General features: G+C 46.0%; 2 protein-coding genes across 2 annotated transcripts in view; one reads left to right on the forward strand and one right to left on the reverse strand.

Moving 5' to 3' along the window:
- Window positions 1-23,901, forward strand: part of tbl3 (transducin beta like 3) — a 28,673-nt gene extending 4,772 nt beyond the window's left edge. The window contains exons 9-23 of the mRNA XM_080009637.1: window positions 1,511-1,607; window positions 2,272-2,531; window positions 4,374-4,515; window positions 5,489-5,547; window positions 8,558-8,664; window positions 8,978-9,110; window positions 10,346-10,591; window positions 11,455-11,525; window positions 11,630-11,786; window positions 13,424-13,482; window positions 14,332-14,435; window positions 20,323-20,394; window positions 20,621-20,779; window positions 21,085-21,178; window positions 23,114-23,901. Of these exons, the coding sequence (XP_079865763.1) occupies window positions 1,511-1,607; window positions 2,272-2,531; window positions 4,374-4,515; window positions 5,489-5,547; window positions 8,558-8,664; window positions 8,978-9,110; window positions 10,346-10,591; window positions 11,455-11,525; window positions 11,630-11,786; window positions 13,424-13,482; window positions 14,332-14,435; window positions 20,323-20,394; window positions 20,621-20,779; window positions 21,085-21,178; window positions 23,114-23,501 (2,148 nt within the window). The 3' untranslated portion in view covers window positions 23,502-23,901. The remainder of the gene's footprint in view (window positions 1-1,510; window positions 1,608-2,271; window positions 2,532-4,373; window positions 4,516-5,488; window positions 5,548-8,557; window positions 8,665-8,977; window positions 9,111-10,345; window positions 10,592-11,454; window positions 11,526-11,629; window positions 11,787-13,423; window positions 13,483-14,331; window positions 14,436-20,322; window positions 20,395-20,620; window positions 20,780-21,084; window positions 21,179-23,113) is intronic.
- Window positions 23,902-24,879: 978 nt separating this feature from the next.
- On the reverse strand, window positions 24,880-27,648 carry noxo1a (NADPH oxidase organizer 1a; the record flags this gene model as incomplete). Its single annotated transcript, XM_080010134.1, has 8 exons — window positions 24,880-25,603; window positions 25,883-26,000; window positions 26,099-26,224; window positions 26,324-26,508; window positions 26,607-26,790; window positions 26,900-26,972; window positions 27,079-27,159; window positions 27,583-27,648. 8 exons carry the CDS (start codon window positions 27,646-27,648, stop codon window positions 24,880-24,882), a joined length of 1,557 nt encoding a protein of 518 aa, XP_079866260.1.
- Window positions 27,649-27,972: the final 324 nt, after the last annotated feature.

Genomic DNA, 27,972 nt, shown 5'->3' on the forward strand with positions numbered 1-27,972 from the left:
AGCATGCTGGACATACAACACAGAGTGTTTGTTCCATTGCATCTAGGACAGAGTTAGTCTGCAGGTGGAGCTCAACTTGTCAACCTGCAATGACACTCTTTATTTATTCTTTAATCATCAACAACTGCTGCAACAACTCTGTCCTGTGGACGAGCTGTAGCAGGACAAGAGCACAGCTTGTTACACGGAACCACCACCAATCCCCCTCTTTGGAGAACCATCTTACCTACCTATCTAACCATCTTATGTTTGGGTCTTTAAACAACTAATCAATACTCCAATAACATTTGCACACAAAAATTAGGCGGGTAAACGCGCTAAAAATAGGCGATTGCCACCTTTTCCATTGTCAGAAGAAATGCCGTTTTTTTTTGTTTTTTTCTGCTGTGTCGCGTTCGAGGTCACAGACACGGTTGAAAAGGGGTGAGTCATGGTTCCAGTGTGATTGTAAACAACACAGTAGAGGAGTTATGTCATTTCACTACATGCATGTATGCTCCTATGTAAAGCTATGTGACAAATAAACATCTTGAAAAATCTTGAGGGGACAGCAACTTAAACAAACAAGGACATAAAACTATAAAACTTGGGGAGAAAAGTATTTTGAGGCGTACAAAAGAATCGGATCGATCTTGACCGACCCAACACTACAGTAGACGCGGCGTGGAACGCCAGAAGCGTGCTCCCCACTCCGCTGTGCTCCCCACTGCGCAAACCCCACACTCACAACATTTCACGGCCCCCCATGCGGCGAAAAAAATGGCAACAACTACTGATTTTGGTTTCTAAACGGGATGTGAAATGGTGGAACCATACATGGATATTCCTGTTTATTTATGCGCCAGCGTCCGGCACTTCAACGCGTGTCGCACCGCGCCGGTAACGGGGCCAAAATGAGCGTTTCGACCCGGGGGGTCCTGTTCACATCAGAGCCGATCGGCGGTGGAGCCGATTAAAACCCGGGTCTTTTACAGGGTCATTTGACCCGGGACCGAGACCCGGGTTTTTCCTTTCCCACTGATGACAAATGCTGGATGTTGGTGGGTTTTTGGTGCAGTGGGAAACATTTACTATGGAATAACCTCAACATAGAAACGTCAGACGACAACATGTATCGACAAAACAGTTAATTATGTCCAAGAAAACTGGCACAGCAATTCGGCAGGTGGCCTCATCCAGTCATAGTTATTGCGGAAAATAAGGAAGGAATTATATTATATGCTATAATATTATGACATTTCTAACATTGGTTTAAAATTGCCCTTAAATTGGTTGTGGGACATAATTGTGGGATCGAAAAAAATTAACGAAAAGATCGGGCGTTTATGTGATCTGAGCCACTCTTATCTGAACTACAGATAAGAGGTTGTTTGGTCTTTATTTTTCTAGCGCGGCCTGGTCGACATCACCTCCAGACTAACATCAACACGATGATTATGATCATATGGAGTAAGAGGTTGTGTGTCGGCTCTTCTTGTTCATTGCTCTGCCTCTTAACTTCTGTGTCCAGGCCGTGGAGGGCGTGGTGTTGCTCCCGGAGGACGAGGACTTCTCTCAGATCGGCGTTCAGAGCCGGGGCCTGCACTTCATCACGGCAGGAAGCAAAGGTTCTGCAGCTTGAAACAAACTGGTCCATTAAAGTCTATTTACACTGATGGTGAAGTACTGTGAGATTTAGGTAGGTAGGTTGATGCGTAGGTTGATTCATCCCCGGAGGGAAATTGTATTAAGGCAGCTCGCATAAGAAAATAGGCAGAAATAATGTAATCAAAATAGAATGCCATTTTTGGCCAGATGTCGATTAAAGACAAACCACTTTTAGGTGTGTTGTATGTCATATAGAAGAAAGAAAAACTTGACAATATATAAAAGACCAATATGTTATCTCGAAAATAGCCAAGATTTGGTTGTATACAATAAACCTAAAAATGAGCAATGAATAATGAAAGTAATATGAACAATAATCGAGAAAAATAAACTTATACAATTTGGCTAATACAATAAAAAATAAAAACATTTTTTGGGGAGGGGGGTTTATTTTTACTGTTAGCCAGATTTTTTATGAAAAATAAAAATTTGAGTCTTTAGTCAATGAAAATAAAAAATAAACCTCACAATAAATAATAGAAATGAACATTAAAAACAAAAAGAAAAAATGTTGGCAATAAACAATAAACCGAATGTCTCTTAACAATTATAAACACACCTCTGTATAACAGCAACTGTTCCCATCACTCAACCTGCCCTTCCTCCTCCTCTTCCTCTCCGCAGGAGTGCTGCGGGTCTGGGAGGCCGGCACGTCTCGCTGCATCTTTGCCCAGACCCTCCCCTCTGGACGGAGCTCCGGCTACGGGGGAGGAGGTGAGGAAGAAGAAGCGGAGGAGGGGGAGAAAACCAAGAAGGAGGAGGACGGAGACCCCCGCAGCCTGACGTTCCTCATCCCCATGACCGTCTCCTCCCGACTGGCCACAGTCACCGCCGAGCACAACATAACACTGTACCAGCTGCCCACTCTGACCACACAGCAGCAGGTAGGATGATGATGATGATGGTGGTGATGATAATAATGGTTAGAATTATAATAATAATAATTAATAAATGTAGATGCAGGCAGCAATACATGCGGTCCAGTTTAGGTTTTTTTCGGCGCGTATTCCAATTTTTCTGGTTCCGTGAAACGCAATAAGTTACAAAAAACAGCCGTCAGCATGCTGGCTGCATGCTGGCTGCAGATCACGGTTTGTCAGTGATATGAACTCACCGTGATGCCATGGGCGTCGAGAACGGAGTGACGTTATCGCGACTTTCTGTGGATTATTTATAGTTTTTCCCCGGTCCTGGTTTTCCGACGCGTTCCGAGTACATGAAACACATGTACTCGGTACGCAGTTCCCACAGTTTATGTGTTCCGACCTCGTCGATTCTCCCAAAGTAAGGAGGGACACAACGGCGGCTGTAACAACAGGTTAGATGCAAACACAATGCCGTCATTAACAGAACGAGCGAAGGAGATAATATATCAATCGAACAGCCCCGCTGACGTCGAGCAGGCAAGACGAGACGCAGACACCTGCACACGCCCAGTTTTAACCACTTCATAGCGATGGAGTCTACACTACCCGAATGGACAAAACCTGCACATATGTAACAAATTGGATGAAGATGTCACAAAGCGTCCTACTCCACACACCCGAGCCGTGTCGCCGATGCGCAGACGTTGCGCATTCAGAATCAATCAGAATTCAGAATCAGAATCAGAAATACTTGAATCGTTTTTCACAAATTCCTGCTTCGAATGTGGATCATTATGGATGAAACTTGAACCATGACATGTCTACGTCCTCCCGGTTCTAACAAGACCTCAACCGTGTCCCTGGGTCCAGTCATGTTCCAGACTATTTTAGCTCGAAAAATGCCAAGGAGAATAATAATAATAATAATAATAATAATAATAATAATAATAATAATAATAATTAATAATAATAAAAATCAGAATGGGCTGGACCTATAATAAAAATAAAAATGCGAACGGGCTGGACCCATAATAATAATAATCATGATAATTATGATATTAAACTTTATCTCAAACAATTTGTACAGGATAAAGTATAAAGTGCAGGAAAATACAAATTGTGCGTATGCACGTGGCGTGTGCTCTGCAGGAGTTTCTCTTTCTCAGAATTCTCTCTCAGAATTCCGAGGCGGGCCTGGAGACTTCATTTCTGTGCAGTTGTGTTTAATGTGTTTAATAACGACAAAAACAAATTCATCACGATCCATTTATTTTATTTTCGGAAATCCATTGTTGATTCGGCAAAAATGGTTTCCTTTCCAGACGTCAGGTTAAAACAACACACTTAATTATTTCAATAATAACAGGTGATTGTTTTCGACGTTACGACATTGTTGAATAAACTTTGGTGCAGGCTGCTGGCCCCGCCCAAAACAAAACAAAGAATCCGCTCCGCAATTGCGGTGCTGAAAGGACAGCACAGACACGGCACCGGGGTGATTAAGTTGGACGAAGATGGAAAAAGCAAATCCATATCTGATGGGAAAATAACCTCATAGTAAGATACATTTTGTGGTGAATTAAGCCGTATCACATATATTATGTTACCTGGTTGGTTTTTTTATATTTCTTTATCACCAGACGTGCAGAGATGCACAAAAACGGCGAATCGGTCAATACCCCCGACACGTAGATGAGCAAAAAACTGTGTAGTTAACATCCCTTGTAGAATTACATTAGATACGTTTAAAAATAAAAACTGGATAAGAATATGCAAAAACTGTCAGTATTATTGCGTGTATAATTACACCCCTGGTAATCATGTTTTGTTTTTTTCCCCTTTCCTTCCCCTTCCTTGCAGTTCGTGGGCTACAACGACGAGGTGCTCGACGTGAAGTTCCTGGGTCCGAACGACAGCCACATCGTCGTGGCAACCAACAGCTGCCAGATCAAGGTGTTCGAGCTGCAAAGCAACAGCTGCCAGATTCTCTACGGACACACAGGTGTGTGTGTGTGTGTGTGCGCGCCGTACAGAGCCTTTCACCGCCGTCTCATGAATCAACGTCACATTGGAAACAAAGAAACAAAGTTATTTCACATGGTATTCCATCTTCGTAACGAGCAGTCTAATCATATTAATCATATGAAATGACGTCATCAACCTCCTTGGTAATGGTCATTATATCGACGTCAAAATGAGAAACACAAATCACGTTTTTGTTTGCATGACCTTCACACTGTGACGACGACCTGTTGATTGGGGTGTGGTCAGTGAGCGTCCGTCGCCACAAGGGGGCAGTGCAGTACTGACGCACGGAGCGAAAGGTGATAAAATTGTCTTTCTCGTGCCAGGGTCGGCATTTCAGCGGCGTTTCATTCATATGATTACTTCATTTGTAATGTGAGATTTTGCGTGTTTTCAGCATGTGACCGGGTTGCAGTAATATGTTATTTGTTTTACCTCCGTACATTGTGGATACGGGGCGATGGTAAAACCAGGTGTAATGGAGGCTGCAGATTTACCAACTTTTGACAGCGGCAAAACGGCGAAATATTCAAGCTATCATTTTGTTTTGTTGGTGAGAAATGATCTGCCAATATGAATATTTGATTGAAAGCGGATCTATTTTGATTCCGTTTATTCCTGAAAGTCCATTCAGCCACCGTGGCTTAGTCAAGTAAAACATGGATGCTGTCAAAAAAAAACCGCGCCTTTTCTCTGCACTGTCGCCCACTAAACTAGTTAAAACTGTGTTTGTGTTGCGTTTCGTCGACTGACGCTGTGGGAAATCACAGACCAGCGCCGAAGAAAAGATTGTTGAGGTATGCGTGGCGTGCATCACGTCCACGCTTTCCTAAACTGACTGGCCGGGCAGGTCTGACGGAGGCATTCCTGTCATCCGTGTCATGGTGTCGTCCACTCACTCACTCTCTCTCTCTCTCTCTCTCTCTCTCTCCCCCTCCGTCTCCGTCCAGATACCGTCTTGTCGCTGGATGTTTCCAGGAAGGGCTCGCTGTTCGCCAGCTGTGCTAAGGTGAGTGGGCGCTCACTTCCTGGTGCGGCAGGAATGCTCCGCGCGCGGCTCGTGGAACCGCTGCTGTGGGTGAATAACACCCTGGAACGACGCCAACGGTTTCCCGGAGGAGTTGATGCACACATTCACAGAGAATGTGAAATAAGTCATTAAAATATGAAAGTACACAATGCCTTACTATGTGTCCCACGTTTTTATTATATGTTTTTTTATATATATATATATATACACAGTGGGGCAAAAAAGTATTTAGTCAGCCACCAATTGTGCAAGTTCTCCCACTTAAAAAGATGAGAGAGGCCTGTTATTTTCATCATAGGTTCACCTCAACTATGAGACAAAATGAGAATAAGAAATCCAGACAATCACATTGTCTGATTTTTAAAGAATTTATTTGCAAATTGTGGTGGAAAATAAGTATTTGGTCAATAACAAAAGTTCATCTCAATACTTTGTTATATACCCTTTGTTTGCAATGACAGAGGTCAAACGTTTTCTGTAAGTCTTCACAAGGTTTTCACACTGTTGCTGGTATTTTGGCCCATTCCTCCATGCAGATCTCCTCTAGAGCAGTGATGTTTTGGGGCTGTCCCTGGGCAACACGGACTTTCAACTCCCTCCAAAGATTTTCTATGGGGTTGAGATCTGGAGACTGGCTAGGCCACTCCAGGACCTTGAAATGCTTCTTACGAAGCCACTCCTTCATTGCCCGGGCGGTGTGTTTGGGATCATTGTCATGCTGAAAGACCCAGCCACGTTTCATCTTCAATGCCCTTGCTGATGGAAGGAGGTTTTCACTCAAAATATCACGATACATGGCCCCATTCATTCTTTCCTTTACACGGATCAGTCGTCCTGGTCCCTTTGCAGAAAAACAGCCCCAAAGCATGATGTTTCCACCCCCATGCTTCACAGTAGGTATGGTGTTCTTTGGATGCAACTCAGCTTTCTTTCTCCTCCAAACACGACAAGTTGAGTTTTTACCAAAAAGTTATATTTTGGTTTCATCTGACATTCTCCCAATCCTCTTCTGGATCATCCAAATGCTCTCTAGCAAACTTCAGATGGGCCTGGACATGTACTTGCTGAAGCAGGGGGACATGTCTGGCACTGCAGGATTTGAGTCCCTGGCGGCGAAGTGTGTTACTGATGGTAGCCTTTGTTACTTTGGTCCCAGCTCTCTGCAGGTCATTCACTAGGTCCCCCCGTGTGGTTCTGGGTTGTTTGCTCACCCTTCTTGTGATCATTTTGACCCCACGGGGTGAGATCTTGCGTGGAGTCCCAGATCAAGGGAGATTATCAGTGGTCTTGTATGTCTTCCATTTTCTAATAATTGCTCCCACAGTTGATTTCTTCACAACAAGCTGCTTACCTATTGCAGATTCAGTCTTCCCAGCCTGGTGCAGGTCTACAATTTTGTTTCTGGTGTCCTTTGACAGCTCTTTGGTCTTGGCCATAGTGGAGTTTGGAGTGTGACTGTTTGAGGTTGTGGACAGGTGTCTTTTATACTGATAACGAGTTCAAACAGGTGCCATTAATACAGGTAACAAGTGGAGGACAGAGGAGCCTCTTAAAGAAAAAGTTACAAGTCTGTGAAAGCCAGAAATCTTGCTTGTTTGTAGGTGACCAAATACTTATTTTACCGAGGAATTCACCAATGAATTCATTAAAAATCCTACAATGTGATTTCCTGGATTCTTTCCCCCCATTTTGTCTCTCATAGTTGAAGTGAACCTATGATGAAAATTACAGGCCTCTCTCATCTTTTTAAGTGGGAGAACTTGCACAATTGGTGGCTGACTAAATACTTTTTTGCCCCACTGTATATATATATATATATATATATATATATATATATATATATATATATATATATATATATATATATATGTATATGTATATGTTTATTATATTTGTTAGTATTTGCTCAGACTAATGTACCGTCTTGAATATTTCCCTATTGTCCCGTTCACTGCTAAACCAAATATAGAGACGTGTACCGTACGTTAAACCACGCCCACTTCCTTTCCATCCTGACTATACCACAAATACTGTGTGTGTTGACAATTAACTACTGGAACTCGCACATGGTTTAGGGTTTTTTCTGTGCTTTTTGTATAATTTATTTTTTTATTTTTTTTAACTATAATGCTTTAGGGGAAAAAGACATTATAGCAACATCTCATAGTAGTATCTCATTATTTTGAAAGAAATATGATATATAATATTTTGTTAATTTTAAAGATGACAATAGAAAGAGTACTGCATGAAGGTCGTGATGGAGTAGAAATCTTCTGAAATGTCGTCGTGTGTCTACACGAAGCTAATTCTAAAGTGCATTCATTAGCGTAACAGGTGTCTTGAATTGTCCGGACGCTTTACAGTCATTATTATTTTATTTTTTTGATAAGAAAAGCGCGGGAAAAAAACACCAAAATAATATAACTGTTAAAAACAGCTAAGTGGGCCACGTGGTAGGCATTGTGTACTTTAATATTCAAATGAATTATTCGCTTGACTATTAATTGAATTACATTCTCTGTGAATCTGTATCAATTCATTTGGGACATGTTTTCAGGTGATTTCAAGAGCCCCAATAATGAAGTGTGAAAATGTTTTAAGGATCACAGGAATGATGGAAACCACAGGAGTTCCAGTCAGGGCTGCCATCCGTCATGATGCTTCAGTTAATGGCTTCATTGTTGTACAAATTATTCAGTCATCTGCTTTGTCCATTTTCGTAACGTCTTTTCATCACGGTCGGATGATTATAATTATACTATGAGGAAGAGACATTTATTGGCACCCAATACATGTCAACCGATGCAAACGCTCTTAATTAACATTCCTGAAATTCCCTCAACAGACATCGTTATGAAACACATAGTGTGTGTGTGTGTGTGTGTGTGTGTGTGTGTGTGTGTGTGTGTGTGTGTGTGTGTGTGTGTGTGTGTGTGTGTGTGTGTGTGTGTGTGTGTGTGTGTGTGTGTGTGTGTGTGCGCGCGCGCAGGACAAGTCGGTGCGTGTGTGGCGGATGGACTGCAGCACCGGTCAGGTGGACTGCGTGGCTCAGGGCTGTAGCCACGCCAATGCCGTGGGCTCCATCACCTTTTCCAGGTATCATGGCGCTCCAAGCCAAACCTCGTCACATCTCTTTATTGTGATACAGATCAAATAGCGGAACCAGAACTGCTCTTAACAGGAAAGCAGTGAGTCAGCGTGTGTGTTTATTGTCTTCAACACAGCAAAGGAATTCAATTCAGGAAATCACTGTTTATTCCTTCCTCCTCCTCCTCCTCGTGTGTGTGTGTGTGTGTGTGTGTGTGTGTGTGTGTGTGTGTGTGTGTGTGTGTGTGTGTGTGTGTGTGTGTGTGTGTGTGTGTGTGTGTGTGTGTGTGTGTGTGTGTGTGTGTGTGTGTGTGTGTGTTAGGATGAAAGAAGCCTTTATTGTGTCGGGCAGTCAGGACTGCACCATCAAGGTGTGGGACCTTCCAGAGGACGCCGCAGCAGGACAGGACGTTCACCAGCTGACGGCCCGCGTCACCGAGAAGGCACACGACAAGGTGCGGGACAAGAGAGCAAAATACACACAAATTCACTTGACCGTCTTGTGTCGATAAATCAATCATCAAGAGAACATATTAAAGGGGTTCCTCTTCGAGAAGGGATCAAACTCCCTTTGAAAACTTGGCAGACGTCAGTTCTGTTACATTCAACACCTTGGTATGATATCCTTGAACAGAAATTCCACAAAGTTTTTATTTCATTTTATTTGTATTTCTTTTAACCACATGTGCTGTCAGCATGCTTGGCATACAACCCAGTATTTGTTCCATTGCATCTAGGACAGAGTTTGCAGGTGGAGATCAACTTGTCAACCTGCAATGACACTCTTTATTCATTCTTTAATCATCAACAAGTGCTGCAACAACTCTGTCCTGTGGACGAGCTGTAGTAGGACGAGAGCACAGCTTGATGTTGTACAGAACCACCGCCAACCCTCCTTCTTTGGAAAACCATCTGACCATGTTTGGGTCTATAAACAACTAATTTCTACTCGGAGAGGGGAGAATTATCACGGGTGAAACAAATAAACATAGAAACAAACATGTACATGGAAAAACATAAACATAGAATAGGGGTGTTTCAATCGGCAGCTCGGGCACGGCACCCAAATCTGCGTTGCGAACCGAGGGATACCGATCGCGTGGGAACCGGGCTTCGGTGCCCAGCCCGATGAACATCCCGCACATCGATCACGTTTTTATTCAGAGCGTGTGCAGAGAGAGGGGGGGGCTGTTCAGGGGGAGGGATTTTAAATGGTGACAAAAAAAATATATATCAATCGAAAATCAATGTGCGGCGGTCAAAACGCGGGGATGGGCCACGCCTCCCGCCGACACGTCAACAAACGGAACAACAAACCTGCAGGAAGCAACAGAAGGCAAACACGCCACGCAGCAGGGACGGCGCCTGACACGTACTTCTACGTACGTCGTAACAGGTCTATTGTCAGTTTGTGGGACAGAGCTGGAGCAGGCGGAACTAAAAAAAGTATTTAAACAAAGGTCAAGTCGCTTGTCTCTCGGCGTGCCGCGCGGAGAGTTGGGAAAAACACAGCAGCCTTGAGACTCTGCTCATCACCTCGGCCTCCTGCGCCCGCGTCCGCTTTTCGGCCGCCAGTGCCGGCTCCCCTGCGCACTCCCCGCCGCCGCGTCCATGCGGGGTTCCTCCGCTTGCGCTGTCACTCCATTCGCCTCGTCCCCTTTGACCCTCACCGCCGTCCCCTCCCCCGCAGGATGTGAACAGCGTGGCGGTGTCCCCCAACGACAAGCTCCTGGCCTCGGGCTCCCAGGACCGCACGGCCAAGCTGTGGTCCCTGGCGGGGCCGGGGGCCGGCGTCCCGGCCCTGCTAGGGGTGTTCCGGGGCCACCGCCGGGGGGTCTGGGCCGTCTCCTTCTCCCCCGTGGACCAGGTCCTGGCCACGTCCTCGGCAGACGGCACCGCCAAGCTGTGGAGCCTGCAGGACTTCAGCTGCCTCAAGGTAGCGCCGGGGGAAAGGGTGCATGGTCTGAAAAATGGCGGGGAAACGTCGGAATCACATTTTGAGATTTTTAAAAATATATATATATTTTTAAATATTTAAAGATTATTTAGACTGATGTTTTCATCCCTCTGTCTGGGCCCTAGATGCAGCTTTGGGTTAATGTGGCAGTGGAGTGAATGGCCCAAGGCAGACATTTTGTTTTGGCACCGTTCAAATAATTATTTTATTGGTTTGAGCATTTAAACTGATATTGTTTATTCATAAACCTTGTAAGATTAGATAACACTCCATAAATTCCTGGGGGTGAAGATAAGATAACATGTCACACAAACACACATTTACATTTGTTTTGTGTATGATTTGAAAAATTGGGGAGAAAATTTGTGCAAAGGGTATTTCTGAAATTGTTTTTGATCAATTCAAAGAGTATTGTAATCTAGTGGTGGAGGTGCAGCGTTCGTCAGGGTACCCGAGGGTCCTGAAAGTACTTTAATGAGTGGGGAAAAAAGTTGCAGCACTAATAAATGTTTGCTTATGATAAATAGATTTACAATCGTTGCATGCATGTGTTTATTGAGAAACTGGCCCCTGAGGATGCTGCTGGTCCCCTGGAGGGGGGCGGGGCCGGAACGTACACGCCAGCGCTCTCGTCACCGTGTGTCCACAAGCGAGATGGCGACGAGCTGCGTGCTAACTGTGTTAGCTCAATGCATGGCTGCAAGTGGAGTCAGCTAGCCTAGCTCTTGTGAAATTGGTTGAGGTTGCGTAACCCGGCTTTCTCAAACACCTGAGTTACAGCGTGTGTATCGGAATGTATCGTTGTCGTTGGATACGAGGCTGATGTTATTCTGTTTGTCCAGACGTTTGAGGGGCACGACGCCTCCGTTTTGAAGCTCGTCTTCGTGAGCCGAGGCACCCAGCTGCTCACCAGGTACCAGAACCCCACGAAACACATCACCATAAATATCATAATCAGTGCACCGCAAGTAGAGAGCCGCCGCCGCCGCCAAACGCATCTGTCTCTCCCCCGCCCAGCGGCTCGGACGGCCTGGTCAAGCTCTGGACCATCAAGACCAACGAGTGCGTGAAGACCCTGGACAGCCACCAGGACAAGGTGTGGGGGCTCCACGCCAGCCGCCAGGACCACAAGATGGTGACGGGCTCAGCCGACTCCAACATCACCGTCTGGGACGTGAGTACCAACCTACGCCTGCCGAGCGTGTCCCGTCACACCGTCAAGGAAGGTAGACAAAGAACCCAAACCCAAACCCACGCGGGGGAGTCGTCGAGCAATTCAAATTTGGGAATGTCGAGTTACAAGGAAGCTTCTTTTTTTGAAAAATTGCGGTAATTGGCAGTGATTGCAATTCAATACAATATCACAGAAGCAACCAGAACTACTTTGGTGCTCAGTTGTTATTTCCTGAAGATGGGGAACCACGGGCTCATAGTCATACAAATATAAAATACTGGCCTCCAGTGATGAGTGCAAAATAAACTCTGCATGCAGGAAGTGCCAAATAAAAGCAGTCCCTCTACCGCAACGTGTCGTCAACCGCGACAACCGCCTGAAGCCGGTTTGGTCGAGGTGGTTTGGCAGAAGCAAACATTGCGGAGACTAGTTTGAATTTTGATTCATTATGATGTCACAACCCTTCAGGGTGGCTGATACGCCCGTGCCCGCGACGCTCCGCCGTCCTTGGCCAGCGTGTCTTCCGGGGAAACGTTCCACTCCACCTGGTTTATGTTGTGACCGCCCGGTGAACGACTCGGTGTGTACACTGCGGCGCCGTCGGGCAAATACCGCTGATGGCTTAGTTTAGTTTTTGTGGTTGTTTTTGTGTTACTGCCAGGTCTAAATATAGAACAGGAGGTGCTGTGGGCATTCAGAAAATTCTCCTTCAGGGACCGGGGGCGTTGGGTCGCATTTCAGTCATTTCAGTGCTGTTACCGACACCTCTACGTCAGTATTGTTCTTAAACCAATCGCTAAAGACATGAACTGCTGAGATATATTGACAAGTTTTGCCCCTGAGAATTTCACTCCAGATTTTATGCATGTTTTCCAGCTTATCGACATATACAAAAAAAATATATTACCTCTTAATATTAAAAGCTCCTTATTTCAACATAAACATTTTGCCTGCTTGTTCTTATCCATATGTTTATTTTTGTCCAACTGAGTATTTCTTCTATGTTGTAAAATCTGAACCCGATGTTTCACCTTCAGATCCACCAACTGACTTAGTGCTCACCTTGGTAGCAACGCAGCTCGGCTGGAAAAGCTCCGCTTCAGCGGCGCGCTACGCAGTTTATCTCAGTTTATCTCCAGATGATGTTACATTAGGGATGACATCTATTTTCCACCTGCTCGATCGGAGCACTGCGTGAGGCGTTCCGCTTGCCCCAACGCAGAGTCGAGAGCCTGGGTGTTACATTTGGGGTCACCCATTAATACAAGGCCAGGCGGGCTTCCATAATACTTGACTCCAGTTTTTTGAATTAATATTAGATGTCAACCATTGATTTTTTCTAATGTATTTTTTTATATTTTTTTCTCTTTTAATACATTAGCTCTTACGTTTTCACACCAAAATTAGCAGGTTTACCCATCGCAAACATGTTGGAAAAGGGGCGTGTCATGGCGCCAGTGAGACGGGGGACGGTTGAGGAGGCGGCGACTTAAACAAACAACACAAAACCGTAAAACTTTCAAAAGAATCAGAATCGGAATCGTTAATGAACGAGCCGGCACTGCGGTAGAAGCATCTATATTGTATTAAACAAAACCAAAAAGAAGCTATTGAATGGGGCTGTGTGACGTCCGCAGGATGTGACTGAGGTGGAGCAGGCCGAGGAGCAGGCTAAGCAGGAAGACCAGATCCTCAAGTGAGTTTCACAAAAACCTTTGGAGCTGCAGAGTCAGTCGTTCCCGAACCCGGAACTGTGTTTTCACTTTTCCTGTCTGTCTGTCCGTCTGTCTGTCTGACATCCAATAAATACATGAAGGCTTTGTTAGGCTAAGGTGGACTGTGTGTGTGTGTGTGTGTGTGTGTGTGTGTGTGTGTGTGTGTTTACTTATTAACTAACACACACAAACTTCATGGTTGAAACATTCTCATCTACAGTTGTTATAGTTATTTATTGTTTATCATCGGCTTTGACAACTCATTGTCAGTTCAATTTTTAGGTTTATTTTTCTGGTTTATTGGTTATTGTTGGGTTTGTTTTATTGGTAATTTTAGGGTTTTTGCTTAAAGTTGTTCTATCTTCTAGTTCATTTTTAGGTTTATTGCATATTGACCTTTTCTTTTTTTTTTTTTATATATATTTTATTATTATTACTGAACTATTCATGCCCATTTATTTTATGTGAGCGGCTGTGACGCCAATCCGTGTGAACCGCCTCGCAGTCGCCCTTCAGGGATGAATGAAAGTATTGATATATTGTTCTATTGATGCAACACCAGAGCAAACCAAATAGAAGCAAGCAAACAAATAAATGAAGGTAGAAACTTTTTGCTGCCCTCTCTGACTGAGCCTCCAGGAAGCCGTGTCCTTGACCTCCTCGCCGCTCCGGCTCAGCCTACCATTCCCTCCGTTCCCTATTGTGACCGTTTTGTTAATCAATACTCGGAGCAAATTTTTACTCAAGGGAGTGAGGGGAAACCCCGTTCCCGCTGGACTCTGTCGCTGATTAAACTGTGTCTTTGTTTGTGTCGTTTGCGCCGTCTCAAGGAAACAGGAGTTGTGCAACCTCCTCCACGAGAAGAAATACCTGAAGGCGCTGGGCATCGCCATCTCCCTGGACCAGCCCCACACCGTGCTCACTGTGGTCACAGGTACACATGCTGAGATGGATAAATGGATGGATGGATGGATGGATGGATGGATGGATAGATGGATAGAGGAAGTAAGAGATGGATAGATGGGTGGATAGATAGAAAGACAGTGGAAGTAAGCTAGATAGATAGTGTGAGTAAGGGGTGGGTGGATTTAGAGCTGCCCCCTGAAAGTCGATGAGTGGAATCATCAGTCGATTGAGATTCTTGGAAGTCATGTTTTGTTCTTTTGTTGGCGTTTTCCAAGTCCGTGGGCATTACAATAACATGATAAAGCAGATAGGAGGTGACAAAATGCACAGCACATTTAAATAAGGAATTATAAACAAGGGGAATCACAAATATATTTTTATATTTAAGCCTTCCGTATGCTCCGATCGCCGTTTCCCGTTCCTCCAAATACAACGAATAAAAACAGTGTGGGGACGGGTCACAGCGCTCTTATGAACAGTGTATTTTTAGTTTTATTTGCAGGAACTGGGGTGCGGCACGATGCTGCTTATCGTTCCGGTACTTTAACGGTACTCTTATCCCGTTCTTTTTTTTTTTTTATATTTTAAGAGAAAAACTGAAACAAATGAAGTGCAGAATTAACACTGCTCTATTTTCTGCGCATGACGCACGGAGAGGGGGCGATGGGGGAGAGGGTCTCGGAGAAAGCATCTCTGTTACGCACGGTTTCCTTCCATAAGGGGCGCGGCCCATACCGACGTTGAGCGCCTCGGGATGGCGCCCTAAGCAGCCGCCTACTCTGCCTCGCCTTTCGGAAGACCCTCACCTCAACGATAACAATAAAAAATGACACAATAAAATTGAAAGATAATCAAGAAAAATGTGGACAATTATTTTGTGCTTTGCGGCTACGGCTGCGTAGCCCTGGTGTGGAAAGGGTTAAAAAAACAAACAAACAAAAAAAAAAAAACACCAGCTCAATTCGATCAATCACATTTCCACAAATTGACTTCCAGGAGGATAATATAGATTAGATAAAGATATTTTATTAATCCCTAAAGGGAAATTCCAGTGTTGCAGCATCAATGACATACATGGCAAGACATACATCATGTACAAAAACACATTGTTTTTGAATCAATTACTATATATATATATATATATATATATATATATATATATACACACACACACACACACATATACACACACACACAGTGGGGCAAAAAAGTATTTAGTCAGCCACCAATTGTGCAAGTTCTCCCACTTAAAAAGGTGAGAGAGGCCTGTTGTTATTTTCATCATAGCTACACTTTGACTATGAGAGACAGAATGAGGAAGGAAAAAAATCCAGAAAATCACATTGTCTGATTTTTAAAGAATTTATTTGCAAATTATGGTGGAAAATAATTATTTGGTCAATAACAAAATTTCATCTCAATACTTTGTTATATACCCTTTGTTTGCAATGACAGAGGTCAAACGTTTTCTGTAAGTCTTCACAAGGTTTTCACACACTGTTGCTGGTATTTTGGCCCATTCCTCCATGCAGATCTCCTCTAGAGCAGTGATGTTTTGGGGCTGTCGCTGGGCAACACGGACTTTCAACTCCCTCCAAAGATTTTCTATGGGATTGAGATCTGGAGACTGGCTAGGCCACTCCAGGACCTTGAAATGCTTCTTACGAAGCCACTCCTTCGTTGCCCGGGGGGTGTGTTTGGGATCATTTTCATGCTGAAAGACCCAGCCATGTTTCATCATCTGATGGAAGGAGGTTTTCACTCAAAATCTCACGATACATGGCCCCATTCATTCTTTCCTTTACACGGATCAGTCGTCCTGGTCCCTTTGCAGAAAAACAGCCCCAAAGCATGATGTTTCCACCCCCATGCTTCACATAGCAAACTTCAGACGGGCCTGGACATGTACTGGCTTAAGCAGGGGGACACGTCTGGCACTGCAGGATTTGAGTCCCTGGCGGCGTAGTGTGTTACTGATGGTAGCCTTTGTTACTTTGGTCCCAGCTCTCTGCAGGTCATTCACTAGGTCCCCCTGTGTGGTTCTGGGATGTTTGTTCACCGTTCTTGTGATCATTTTGACCCCACGGGTGAGATCTTGCGTGGAGCCCCAGATCGAGGGAGATTATCAGTGGTCTTGTATGTCTTCCATTTTCTAATAATTGCTCCCACAGTTGATTTCTTCAACAAGCTGCTGACCTATTGCAGATTCAGTCTTCCCAGCCTGGTGCAGGTCTATAATTTTGTTTCTGGTGTCCTTTGACAGCTCTTTGGTCTTGGCCATAGTGGAGTTTGGAGTGTGACTGTTTGAGGTTGTGGACAGGTGTCTTTTATACTGATAACGACTTCAAACAGGTGCCATTAATACAGGTAACGAGTGGAGGACAGAGGAGCCTCTTAAAGAAAAAGTTACAGGTCTGTGAAAGCCAGAAGTCTTGCTTGTTTGTAGGTGACCAAATACTTATTTTACCGAGGAATTTACCAATTAATTCATTAAAAATCCTACAATGTGATTTCCTGGATTCTTTCCCCCCATTCTGTCTCTCATAGTCTAAGTGAACCTATGATGAAAATAACAGGCCTCTCTCATCTTTTTAAGTGGGAGAACTTGCACAATTGGTGGCTGACTAAATACTTTTTTGCCCCACTGTGTGTGTGTGTGTGTGTGTGTGTGTGTGTGTGTGTGTGTGTGTGTGTGTGTGTGTGTGTGTGTGTGTGTGTGTGTGTGTGTGTGTGTGTGTGTGTGTGTGTGTGTGTGTGTGTGTGTGTGTGTGTATATATATATATATATATATATATATATATATATATATATATATATATATATATATATATATACACACACACACACACACACACACCGCCCACTCTATTAGGTATACACCTTGCTAGTACCGGGTTGGACCCTTTTGCCTTCAGAACTGCCTTAGTTCTTCGCAGCATCGATTCAACAAGGTGTTGGAAACATTCCTCAGAGTTTGCTCCACATTGACACGACAGCATCACGCAGCGGCTCCACATCCATGATGCCAATTTCCCGTTCCACCACCTCCCAAAGCTGCTCTACTGGATTGAGATGTGGTGACTGGAGGCCATTGGAGTACAAGTTCAAGTACAAGTTCAAGTTCAAGAGATTTTTTGTCACATACATACACATACAGTGAACTCAGTCATGTTCAACAAACCAGTTTGAGATGATTTGAGCTTTGTGACATGGTTCATTATCCTGCTGGAAGTAGCCATCGGAAGATGGGTGCACTGTGCTCATAAAGGGATGGACATGCTCAGCAACAATACTCAGATATGCTGTGGCGTTTAATCAACGCATCAACGTCAACAAGACATTTTCGTCCTCCCAACTGCCGCTAACTGGATATTTTCTCTTTTTCGGACCATTCTCTGTAAACCCTAGAGATTTCTGAAATAGTCAGACCAGCCCGTCTGGCACCAACAACCATGCCACGTTCAAAGTCACTTAAATCCCCCCTCTTCCTCTTTTTTTTAATATATTCCCTTATCAGTCCCACAACGGGGAAATTCACAATTTCTCTGCATTTTACCAATCCTAGTATCTGACGTATCTAGGAGCATTGGGCTGCCATTTAGAGGCGCCTGGGGAGCAGTGTCTTGCTCAAGGACACATCAGCACACTACCAGGAGGAGCCTGGGATCAAACCAGCAACCTTCTGCTTACTAGACGACCCCGCTCTACCTCCTGAGACACACACACACACACACACACACACACACACACACACACACACACACACTGTACATATACATATAAAATAACTACTGTATCATATAAAAATAAATACAATAAAATATAATTGATTTTAGTGAAAGGTAAAAAGTTAAAAGTGGAAGTTAAATGTGAAGTAAAAATGTGCCTTGGCATCAGAGGAGGAGTTTCCTCTCCTGCAAGAGCGAGTTCTCATCAGACCGACTTGATTGAAGGATCTGTTTCAGAAATAAATTCTCCATGAATGATTAATTAATTGGCTCCTATCTTAAAGTACACACACGCCAGCACCTGTACACGGAACAGGAACCGAAATAGGACGATTGAGAAATCCGGACAAACTCTAACAATACCCTGACTGTTTCCACATAGTGCAGTTATCAGTACAGACATGTGCCTGTGTAAGCAGGTTGTACACTTGTTAACAGTGGAATGTGCAGATATCAAAGACATTATCCATTTTCAAATCTTTCATTTCAAAGTACATTTTCCTGTATTCCAGTGACGTCAAACACACACACACACACACACGCACGCATCTAGGCATCTAAATATGTGAATGTGTGTGTGTATATATACTGTATCTATATGTACTGTATATAACTGTATATAAGTATAACTTACTTATGCTCCAAGTGTATTAGTACAGCACATTGCATACACAAGGACTCTTCAATGTTCTTTACATGATGCATAAAATATATGATTTTAAAGAAAATAAGAATAAAACAATATAAATTAATGCTGAAAATGAGATAAAAGACATAATAAAATGACATATATAACAGGTTACATTGCAAATTAAAAACACTTATGGCAGACAAGACTTGAACCCATAGTCACTTTGGTCATTAAGGGTTCAACACCGTTCCACAAAATGAAATTCCAGAATGTTACTGTGGTGGCAAATGATGACGACCCCCTGACCCCCCCCCAATCCGGCCTTCTCCACCGCCTAACTTCCGCTTCACCCAGAGAACCAGTTTTTCCGCGCTCCGTCACCCCACCCAGATTCCTCCCAGATGAGCTTGGGGCCCTTTTTCTGCCTTTTCGCTCTGCACACACACAAAAGGGGAAAGGGAAAAACAAGCCAAAGGGTTGGCGATGGCTGCGCGGTGAGACGGCGCTCAGGGGCCACAACACATGGCTGTGATGAGTGTAAAAACACTCTGATCAGCGCCAGGAATGTTATGTGTCAGGAGCAGAAATAATAATGACAATATTAGACATATGACATATGAGACAAAAAAAATTGCTGAACTTAAATGAACATTTATTTAACACTAATTGTATTGTCTGTATTACCTCTGTTTGCATATGTAGATCTGCACTGGGTCTGCAGTGCGCTCATTTTAAATAAAAAAAAAAAAAACTCCACAGGGAATCAAAAAACAAATCTAATATATCAATGACAAATATATCATCAGTAATTAGAAACAATAAAAAAATTATTTTAAACAGCCTCCTTATAAAGTCTGGTGGGGGAATTGTGGGCACACGAAAAAGTCTCCCCATCACAGAAGTGTAGGCTTTATTATTTACAAGTTAAGTATTTACACAAAAACATCCAGTTTTTAATAAATTAAGTCACACAGCAACGAAAGCAACAGGGAGGTGACGCCGCACGGCACACGCAGGCTTTTTTGGTAACGGACTGAATGTGACAGTCGCTTAACTCAGTTGTGTTTAAAAAAAAATCATAATAATTTAGAATCCTTTCATATTAGTAGGAAACACAAAATAAACAGATCTAAAACGAAATCACAACCGCCACGAGAAGACACGCACGGCGCAGCGACGTCTGGAGGAGAACAACAACCCCTCTCAGTTCTCCGAGCGAGCTTCACGTTCTGCCTCAAATGCAAAGTGTTTGCAAACGGCACTCCAAATGCCGGCCGCGGCGGCTCTGCACTCACCGTCTTTTAGGAGCTTAAAACGCAACAAACCGGAGAGAACGAGCCGAGCGACGAGGAGGAGACAGCGCTGCGAGCGAGAGGCGGGGGGGGGGGGGGTGTGTGTGTGTGTGTGTGTGTGTGTGTGTGTGTGTGTGTGTGTGTGTGTGTGTGTGTGTGTGTGGACTCGCTGTCGGAGAGAAGACGGAGCGAGACCCTTCCCCTAGTTTGTAAGCTAGCTGCGAAACAGACTAACCTGTCCTCTTGTCCTGTCCGACCCCCAGCCATCCGCCAAGCTGAGGGTGGCCGGGAGCTGCTGGAGAAGACACTGCTGAAGCTCCGAGTCGACCAGAAAGGTGAGGGGTCAGGGGTCACCGCTGAGGCATGGTCTGGCTTTCTAGGGATGTTCGGACAAAGTTGAGGTGGAAACGTCTGCATGACAACGGTGTTAAATCACAAGGGAATCCCTCCCGGACCCCATCTGCGCTGAGCGTCCTGAATGCGATGGAATAAAGCATCTATCCCTCTAATCAAAATGGTGTAATGTACCTTTAATCTTTTTTTTCTCCCCCCCCACTCCAGAGTCCCTCCTGCGTTACTGCGCCGTGTGGAACACCAACGCCCGGAGCTGCCACCACGCGCAGGCTGTGCTGCAGGTCCTACTCACACACCTTCCTCCCGAGGAGCTGCTGCAGTACCAGGGGGCCCGGGGCCACCTGGAGGGCCTGGTGCCCTACACAGGTGTGTGTGTGTGTGTGTGTGTGTGTGTGTGTGTGTGTGTGTGTGTGTGTGTGTGTGTGTGTGTGTGTGTGTGTGTGTGTGTGTGTGTGTGTGTGTGTGTGTGTGTGTGTGTGTGTGTGTGTGTGTCGGTTGTGTGGACGAATCAACTCTCATAGTTCTATTTATTAAAGAAAATCCAGTGTTCCCTAACTAGGGTCTGTGAAGGAACTGCAGGAAAATAATTGTGTTATTGTTTTGTTATTGTCTATTTGGATGTATATAAAGACCCTCTGGACACTAATCCCCCATCACTTATGTCTCGACAGAGAGACACATGCAGAGGATTGGACGTTTGCTTCAGGCCTCTATGTTTCTAAACTACATGTGGCAGAAGATGAGGGTGACTGGAGCTTCAGACAGGTGATGATGATGATGATGATAATGATAATAATTATAATATAGCCGTAGGCAGCAATACACTGAGTCCAGTTTAGTAATTTTAGGTATAGTAAGTATTACAGTTTCCCGGGTTCTCTGAAACACAGCACGATTTTCCGAGTTTACTCGAACGCAGCATGGGCTCCCCCCGGGCTGTCGCCTCCTGGTTTGCTCGTCTCGCGGAGCAACCGCTATGCGTTTGAAAAAACCCTCCGTGTTTGCCTGTAAACCAGAACAGCTTATTGGTATAACTCACCGTGTTGTGTGTGGAAATAGAGCTGCGACTCTCAGTGATGATGCCGTTTGGGGCAACGATGACCGAGTGACGTAACGACGCGTGGCGACTTTCTGTGATTACTTACTTACTCTTTGCATCGGGGACTCCCACAGTTTATATCCCACGACCTTCTCGAATCCCGCGAAGTAAAGAGGGAACCGGCAGAACAGAATGCCTCCTATTTACAAAAAGAGCAAGAGAGATAAAAATAACCAATTTACGGAAAGTCCCGCCAAGGTCAAGCAGGTGGCCCGGTATAAACGCACACGTGCAGCTTGTTGCCAGTGCAGCGCGGTGGAGTCGACACTACGCAGCTCGCACAATGCGACCGGACGTTGGGAGCCCCAACCTGCTCATATGTAACGAACTGGATGAAGATGTCACAAAGCGTCTTACCCCACAAACGCCTCTCTCTCCGCCACCCGACTACAACCTTCCGGTCAAATTTGATTGGTTTTTCACTAATTCCTGCTCCGAATGTAGATGAATATGGACGAAACTCTATAACCACGAAATGTCTCAGCCTCAGACCTCAACCGTCTCCATGTGTCCAGCGGTTGTCCTGTTCCAGACCCTTTTAGCCGGAAAAATGCAGAGGAGAATGAGCTTATAGAGCTTATTGTGCGTAACCACCGGGTGTCCTGACATTTCACTGCATATATGTATGACCGTATGTATATGTATGTGACAAATAATCCTTTGAACTTGAACTTGAACACTCACAACAAATACAACGCCCCCCCGCGGGCTGGACCCCGAATAAATGATGATAAATAACGGCAGGTTATTGCGTGATTGCAGGTGACGTTGCGTTTTGGACGCCTTGGAGCGTGAACTTATGACTCTGAAAGGAGAGAAGGGGACTAGAGAGGATGAGGGACTGCACAGAAGTTCAAGTTCAAGAGATTATTTGTCACATGAGCCCTGCCTTCTTCCTTCCTGCTTATTAAGTCGTGTGTGATATTTTAAAGCTCAACAGGATCAGTTGCTTCGTAGACAAATTGCCTCAAGACCAGTGCAGAGTTACAGCCGCTGCCTGTTAAAATAATTTCCCTTCCTTGTTTTCACAGCCATCCTGTTGTGTCCCCTGTTGGCTTTTAGGGTTTTTATTTGGGTTTTCCGGGCATGGGACAACACAATGTAAAGCACTTCCGATTGACAACGTGTCATATTATTGTACAGAAAGGGCAGTTATCTAAGCAGTCACACTAAAAAAATAACAAAACAATTTGCTTGACTAAAATAATATGAAGACGGGACGATAAAAAAACGGGGGTGAAACACGGGATGAAAATAAAACAATCAAGTTCAAGAGATTATTTGTCACATACATATACATACGGTCATACATATAATATTCAGTTTATTTCAAATAGAAAACATTCGACGCATGGGTTCCTCCAAAAAGGTCCATACACATACACATATATTAGTGTAGTACTAGAGTAGTAGAGCTATTCAGAGTTATTTTCTGCAGCTGCAGCAACTCTTTAACTGTGTTTTAATGCTTGACCACCGAGCCACCTCGTGCAATCGATAAGGAGCTCTGCAGCAACCCTGTGGACTTCCAGACGGTCGGCTCAAAATCCAGGGCGTAAAACGGTTTATTTTGTTTTTAGTGAACGTTGTTTCCTCTCCAGCTCGGCCCGGGGCGAGGACATGGAGACGTCCGCTTTGAAAGACGCGCCACCTCTGTTTGAGATCGACAAGAGGCCTCACGGAGGTGACGGTGAGCGGGATGACAACGGTGGTGGCAATGATGATGATGATGGCGACGACGAAGGACACGAGCAGGATCCAGACTCGCCGGCGGAGGAAGAGGACGACCCGGCCAGCGCCACCCGCAAAGCCGCCGCCAACGGCGGGCGGGCGGCGAGCGGAGGGAGAAACGGCGTGGGCGGCCGGCGCTCTGACAGCGAGGAGAGCTCAGAGGGAGATGAGGATGAGGAAGACCAAAGAAAGAGGGTTAAGCTGGTGGGCTGTCGGTCGCTTTCCTCTCCTCCGCGCCGCCAGACCCTCACCAGCTGACGGGCGTCGGCCAGGGCCCGCCGCGGAGAGCCGCTTTTTTTATTTTTTATTTGTTGGACCCTTGAATGGGAAACACACCGGGTTCCAATTCTGCCTCCTCAATATGTTAATTGTCTTCTCTGGAAGGCGATGCAAGTCGTCATTACCGGAATAACAAAAATAGTCCAGCCAGTGCAATGAGAGCAGAACAAAAGGCAGGACGGGTTGAAATTGAATAGCGAGTTTTTAGGATGCTTGAGTGTAACCCTAACCCTCCTTCACGAAGCCCTGCACCGTTCGGTCCTGCTGAACCGGCTCTCCTGCATACCGACTGCGCTGTCATTACAACGGAGGCCTTGTGGGGATGGATGAAGAAGTCAGTGTGTTGTATTTTGATATAAACGTATAAAAAAAAATTCATAATCCCTTATATATATATTTTTTTCCTTTTTTTTCTTCCTGAACTATTAAAATGCTTCATTCCATCGGCTTAAATCAAATGTTTTTGTGAGCGCGTTAAGGTACAGTGTTTCCTGCCGTTGGCCTTATTTCCAAATCTGTCCGTGTAAGTTAAGGCGAGGAGAAGTTATGTCGTGATGCTCATGCGGAGTCATGGCGGGAAGCAGCGGTGTTTCAGAATGACATTTTGAGGAGGAACTCATGTGGGTGGAGGTGACAAAACACGCCGTTGACTGCCGTTTGCCAAGACGCCGCATCCACCAGGTTTACGACACAACGACGACGGTAGGTTCTGTTTTGGTGGGAAAATATTTAAAGAAAAAAAACGTTCTACACTGAAACGTCGGGATGGAAGTAACAATGACAGGTGGGATTATTTCAGACAGGAGCGCTTTATTTCCTTCGACAATAGTTTTCCAGTATGTAATACAGACCAAACCGACAAACGCTAGATTGGAAATAAGAGGGAATCAGCGCATACAAGTGATTCGTCTCCGTCTGAGAAAACAAAATAAACAAATAAAACCAGCGACTACCTACAATACACACCAACAGTTGCCATCAATTATATTAGGATTAGCTCTACATAATCATGTCAAAGGGTTCCCATTTATGGCAACGCTGATACTGAAATCTACACTGGGATCCAACCAAAGGTGGCCACACTTCCTTTTTCGGCTCAAATTATTACGTTATCCTACAACAGCACTATCCCATGAAGACAGTAATGCCTGTTACGTCTCAGGAGGGGATTCTTGCGTTAAAAGTGGACCTTCTCTTGTTTGGTGCAACTTTCAAATGGAATGCGACACGGTCATCGGTGGATAAAGTCTGTGATCATGGAGTTCCGACTTGGCCGCGGAGCAGACGTCACAGGAACCGTTTGTGGAGCTCTGGTCTCCCGAAGGCCGGGGGGTCCGGGGGGCCCTCCCCGGGAGCTTCAGCGACTCAGGATCTCAGCTTGAACGGGGGACAGTCCAGCCTTGGAGGCGTTCTTGCGGGTGACGGTGGTGCAGCGGGTGAGGATCTCCTTGGCCCGCGGCCGGGGCGGAACCTTGGGCGTGGTGGGCCCTTTGAAGAGGTTTGGGTCGGAGACGCTGGGAGTCATTTTGGCCCCCTGGGCGTCGCCGGGGCTCAGGTGGTAGGAGGGCATGGGCGGCGGGGTGCGGCTGAGGCGCAGGTTCTCCGACTGGCTGCTCAGGTTAAGGAAGGAGCTTCCTGAGGAGGAGCTGAGGCCGTCGCTGAGGCTGAACTCGCTGCTCTGGCTCCCCATGCTGCTATCGCTCTCCTCCACCTCCCCCACGTCCAGCTCCACCCTGATGGTCGGCGTCACGGGAGTGGTGGGGCTGTCGCCTGGGGACGCGAGGTCCGTGGTAAACTGCACTGACCGGGCGGGTTCGGACAGGATATTAAGCGAGCGGGACTTGCTCTTATCTGAGGGATGAAGCAGACTGGGGGAAGAGGGAAGCTGCAGCATGTTGCCCTGGGAACGGCTGAGGTCGGTGGGGTGGCCGGCCAGGCCGGGGCCAGCACCAGGGGCCTGGAGCCGGGACAGGTTCAGGGTGGAACTGCGCAGGTCCTGCTGGAGAGCAGCCAGACGGATACGGGGGTTGTTGTAGGGCTGCAGGTAGCTGGACGGGAGGTAACCAACCTTACCGCTGTACCTGTTGAAGTTAAGACGGGGGGAGGGGGGGATTTCAGATAGTTTTATTTACATAATCATCGTAACAAGCTCCAATTCCATGGTACAAAAAGATCACGAAGCAACACGTGGCATAAACACAGAACAGGGCCAGGACACATTTCATTCGGACAAAGGACCTTTGTATTTGCGACACTTTGTTTGCATGACCTCCCAAAGCGGCTAAATCAGTTCCTTTCTCACAGCAAGTAGACTTTGTGTCATCCCCCGAGGTCTTTTTTTCGGGATCTCTAGCACCTACCTAATGAGCCACCAGCCATTTTCAGACTTCTGGAGCACCTCCACCACTGCACCGATCTCCACGGACACCTCGTCCACCTTGGTGGCCTTGTAGCTCCTGGCTGCGGTGTACAGCATGCCTGGCCGTGGGGCATGAAAAGGGATTTTTAGCCGTCACGTCATTCCAAAACGCAGAGGTGTGAAGGCTACGATGAAAAGGTCTCGGCTCGCCGCCCACCTGTCCCAAGGCCTCCGTCCATCCTGTCTCCGTCGCCTTCTCCGTCCGAATCATCCTCCATCTTCTCCAGGTAGGGGGCTGGAAACCAGGCCATCTGCTTGTCTTGGTTTTCCACCAGCCACCATCCTAGACACACGGGTCGGTTTTTTAGCGACTGGTCTCGGGGGCTTGAGGTCCCCGGATGGACGGCCTCGCCCCCGCAGGGGGTCAAACCTTCTCCCTCACCTGCTTTGTCTTTGATGAGCACGTCCACTTGTTCGTCCACCGCCACCTTGAAAGCTTTGTTCTTGGTGTCCTTGGTCTCGTAAGGGGCCACGCAGCGATACGTCTCCGTCACGAACGGCTGCGTCACGTTGCCCGCGCTGCTGTTCTCGCCGCCGAGCTCGCCGTTGGAAGGCATGATCACAATGCTTGAAAGGAAGTCAGGAAGCGCGGGTGAGTTTAGGGAAAAGCGGCGGAGGGAGGGGGCTCTGGACTCAGACCCGGAAGCGACGGCCCGTTTACGGACCTGTTTTTGGCGAACTCTGGCTGGAGGTCCTGGTCCTTGGGTTGGAAGAACTGGACGAGGTTCGGTGACTGGGAGACCCGCGGGTCGCAGCTCAGCAGGTCGTTGCAGTACTTCTCCAAGAACTTGAGGCGGAGGACGGACCGGGAGGGGCCCTTTTTCCGGGGGCTCCTCCTCGTCTTTCTCTCTGCGGGGAAAACGGAGGCGGAAACGGCCGTGAGGCGGGGACGCAAACACACCCGTCCCCGCGTGGGAAACGGAGCGCATCTCAACATCGGACGCGTGGGTCGGCATACCTTGGAATTTAGGGATGATTCGGCCTGACTTTTTCAATGGGTTCGCCGGTGGGAAGGATTTCTTCATCTGTTTCTGTAAATCAACACATCCAGTCGGTCAGGGTTCGAGTCCCGTCTCAGGGTTTGAGGCCGATAACCGACATTCATCCGAAGCAGGCTTGGAGAACCAGTTCACTCACGTGTATTTTCTTGAAGTCGTCAAAGCTTCGGTAAACTACGATGTCGTTCTGATCCGACCACAGCACTGAAGTCATGTACATCTGGGGAGGGAAGAGGCGTCTTTTTAGAGGGCGGAAATCCCAATGCATGTTCCATCACAGATGTGTCAAATTCATTGTAGGTGAACGTTGTCCAAAAATGGGTCAAAATGTGACTTCATGTGGGCTGGCTTACTTGTTGACCTCCATGAAAGAGCAATGCAAAAACATATATTAGATGAATTACTCATCACTAGTGACCCCAAACAAATAATTCAAAGGTATTTACTGAAGAAGATGCAGAACGGAGATGTGTACATACAGTATATTTTTTTATTAATAGTTTTCCCTAACGCTTCCCATCTCCGGCCCTCAATCCGTCCCACGGACCGTATCTTTGACACCCCCGCAGAGACGCTGTGATTTAATGGATGGATAACACTGTGATCAGATTGTGTTTAGTCCCAATTGGAAGGTTTGACTTACTTTGTTCTTCTCCTTGTGCATCACTCCGATCACCTGGATGCTGATGGGGTATCTCTGCGTCTGCATGTCCACTGATTTAAAGCAGCAATATTCAGAGTTTTTCGTTTCCTCCTGGTCCCACTGTGGACTGGGAGTTGTGCAGGTGAGTTTTATCCTCCTCCCAGTCGAGGTGTGGCTGCACAGTGACGCTGCCGGGAATCCTGTTTCACGGTTCGGGGAATTTTGACATTGCTGCAAACGGCTCCATGTCCCTGCACTGCGCCACACTCTGTGACCTATTATTGGTTGTGACTCCCACCCTGCCATGAGAGTGGCTTGAATTACAGCCTGATAAAAAATGGACTGGTTCCTCGAAGGCAAGTTATATTGAGCACACAGCCATTGTAATGG

This window comes from Zeus faber (assembly GCF_960531495.2).
Source record: "Zeus faber genome assembly, chromosome: 11".
Lineage (NCBI taxonomy): Eukaryota > Metazoa > Chordata > Actinopteri > Zeiformes > Zeidae > Zeus > Zeus faber.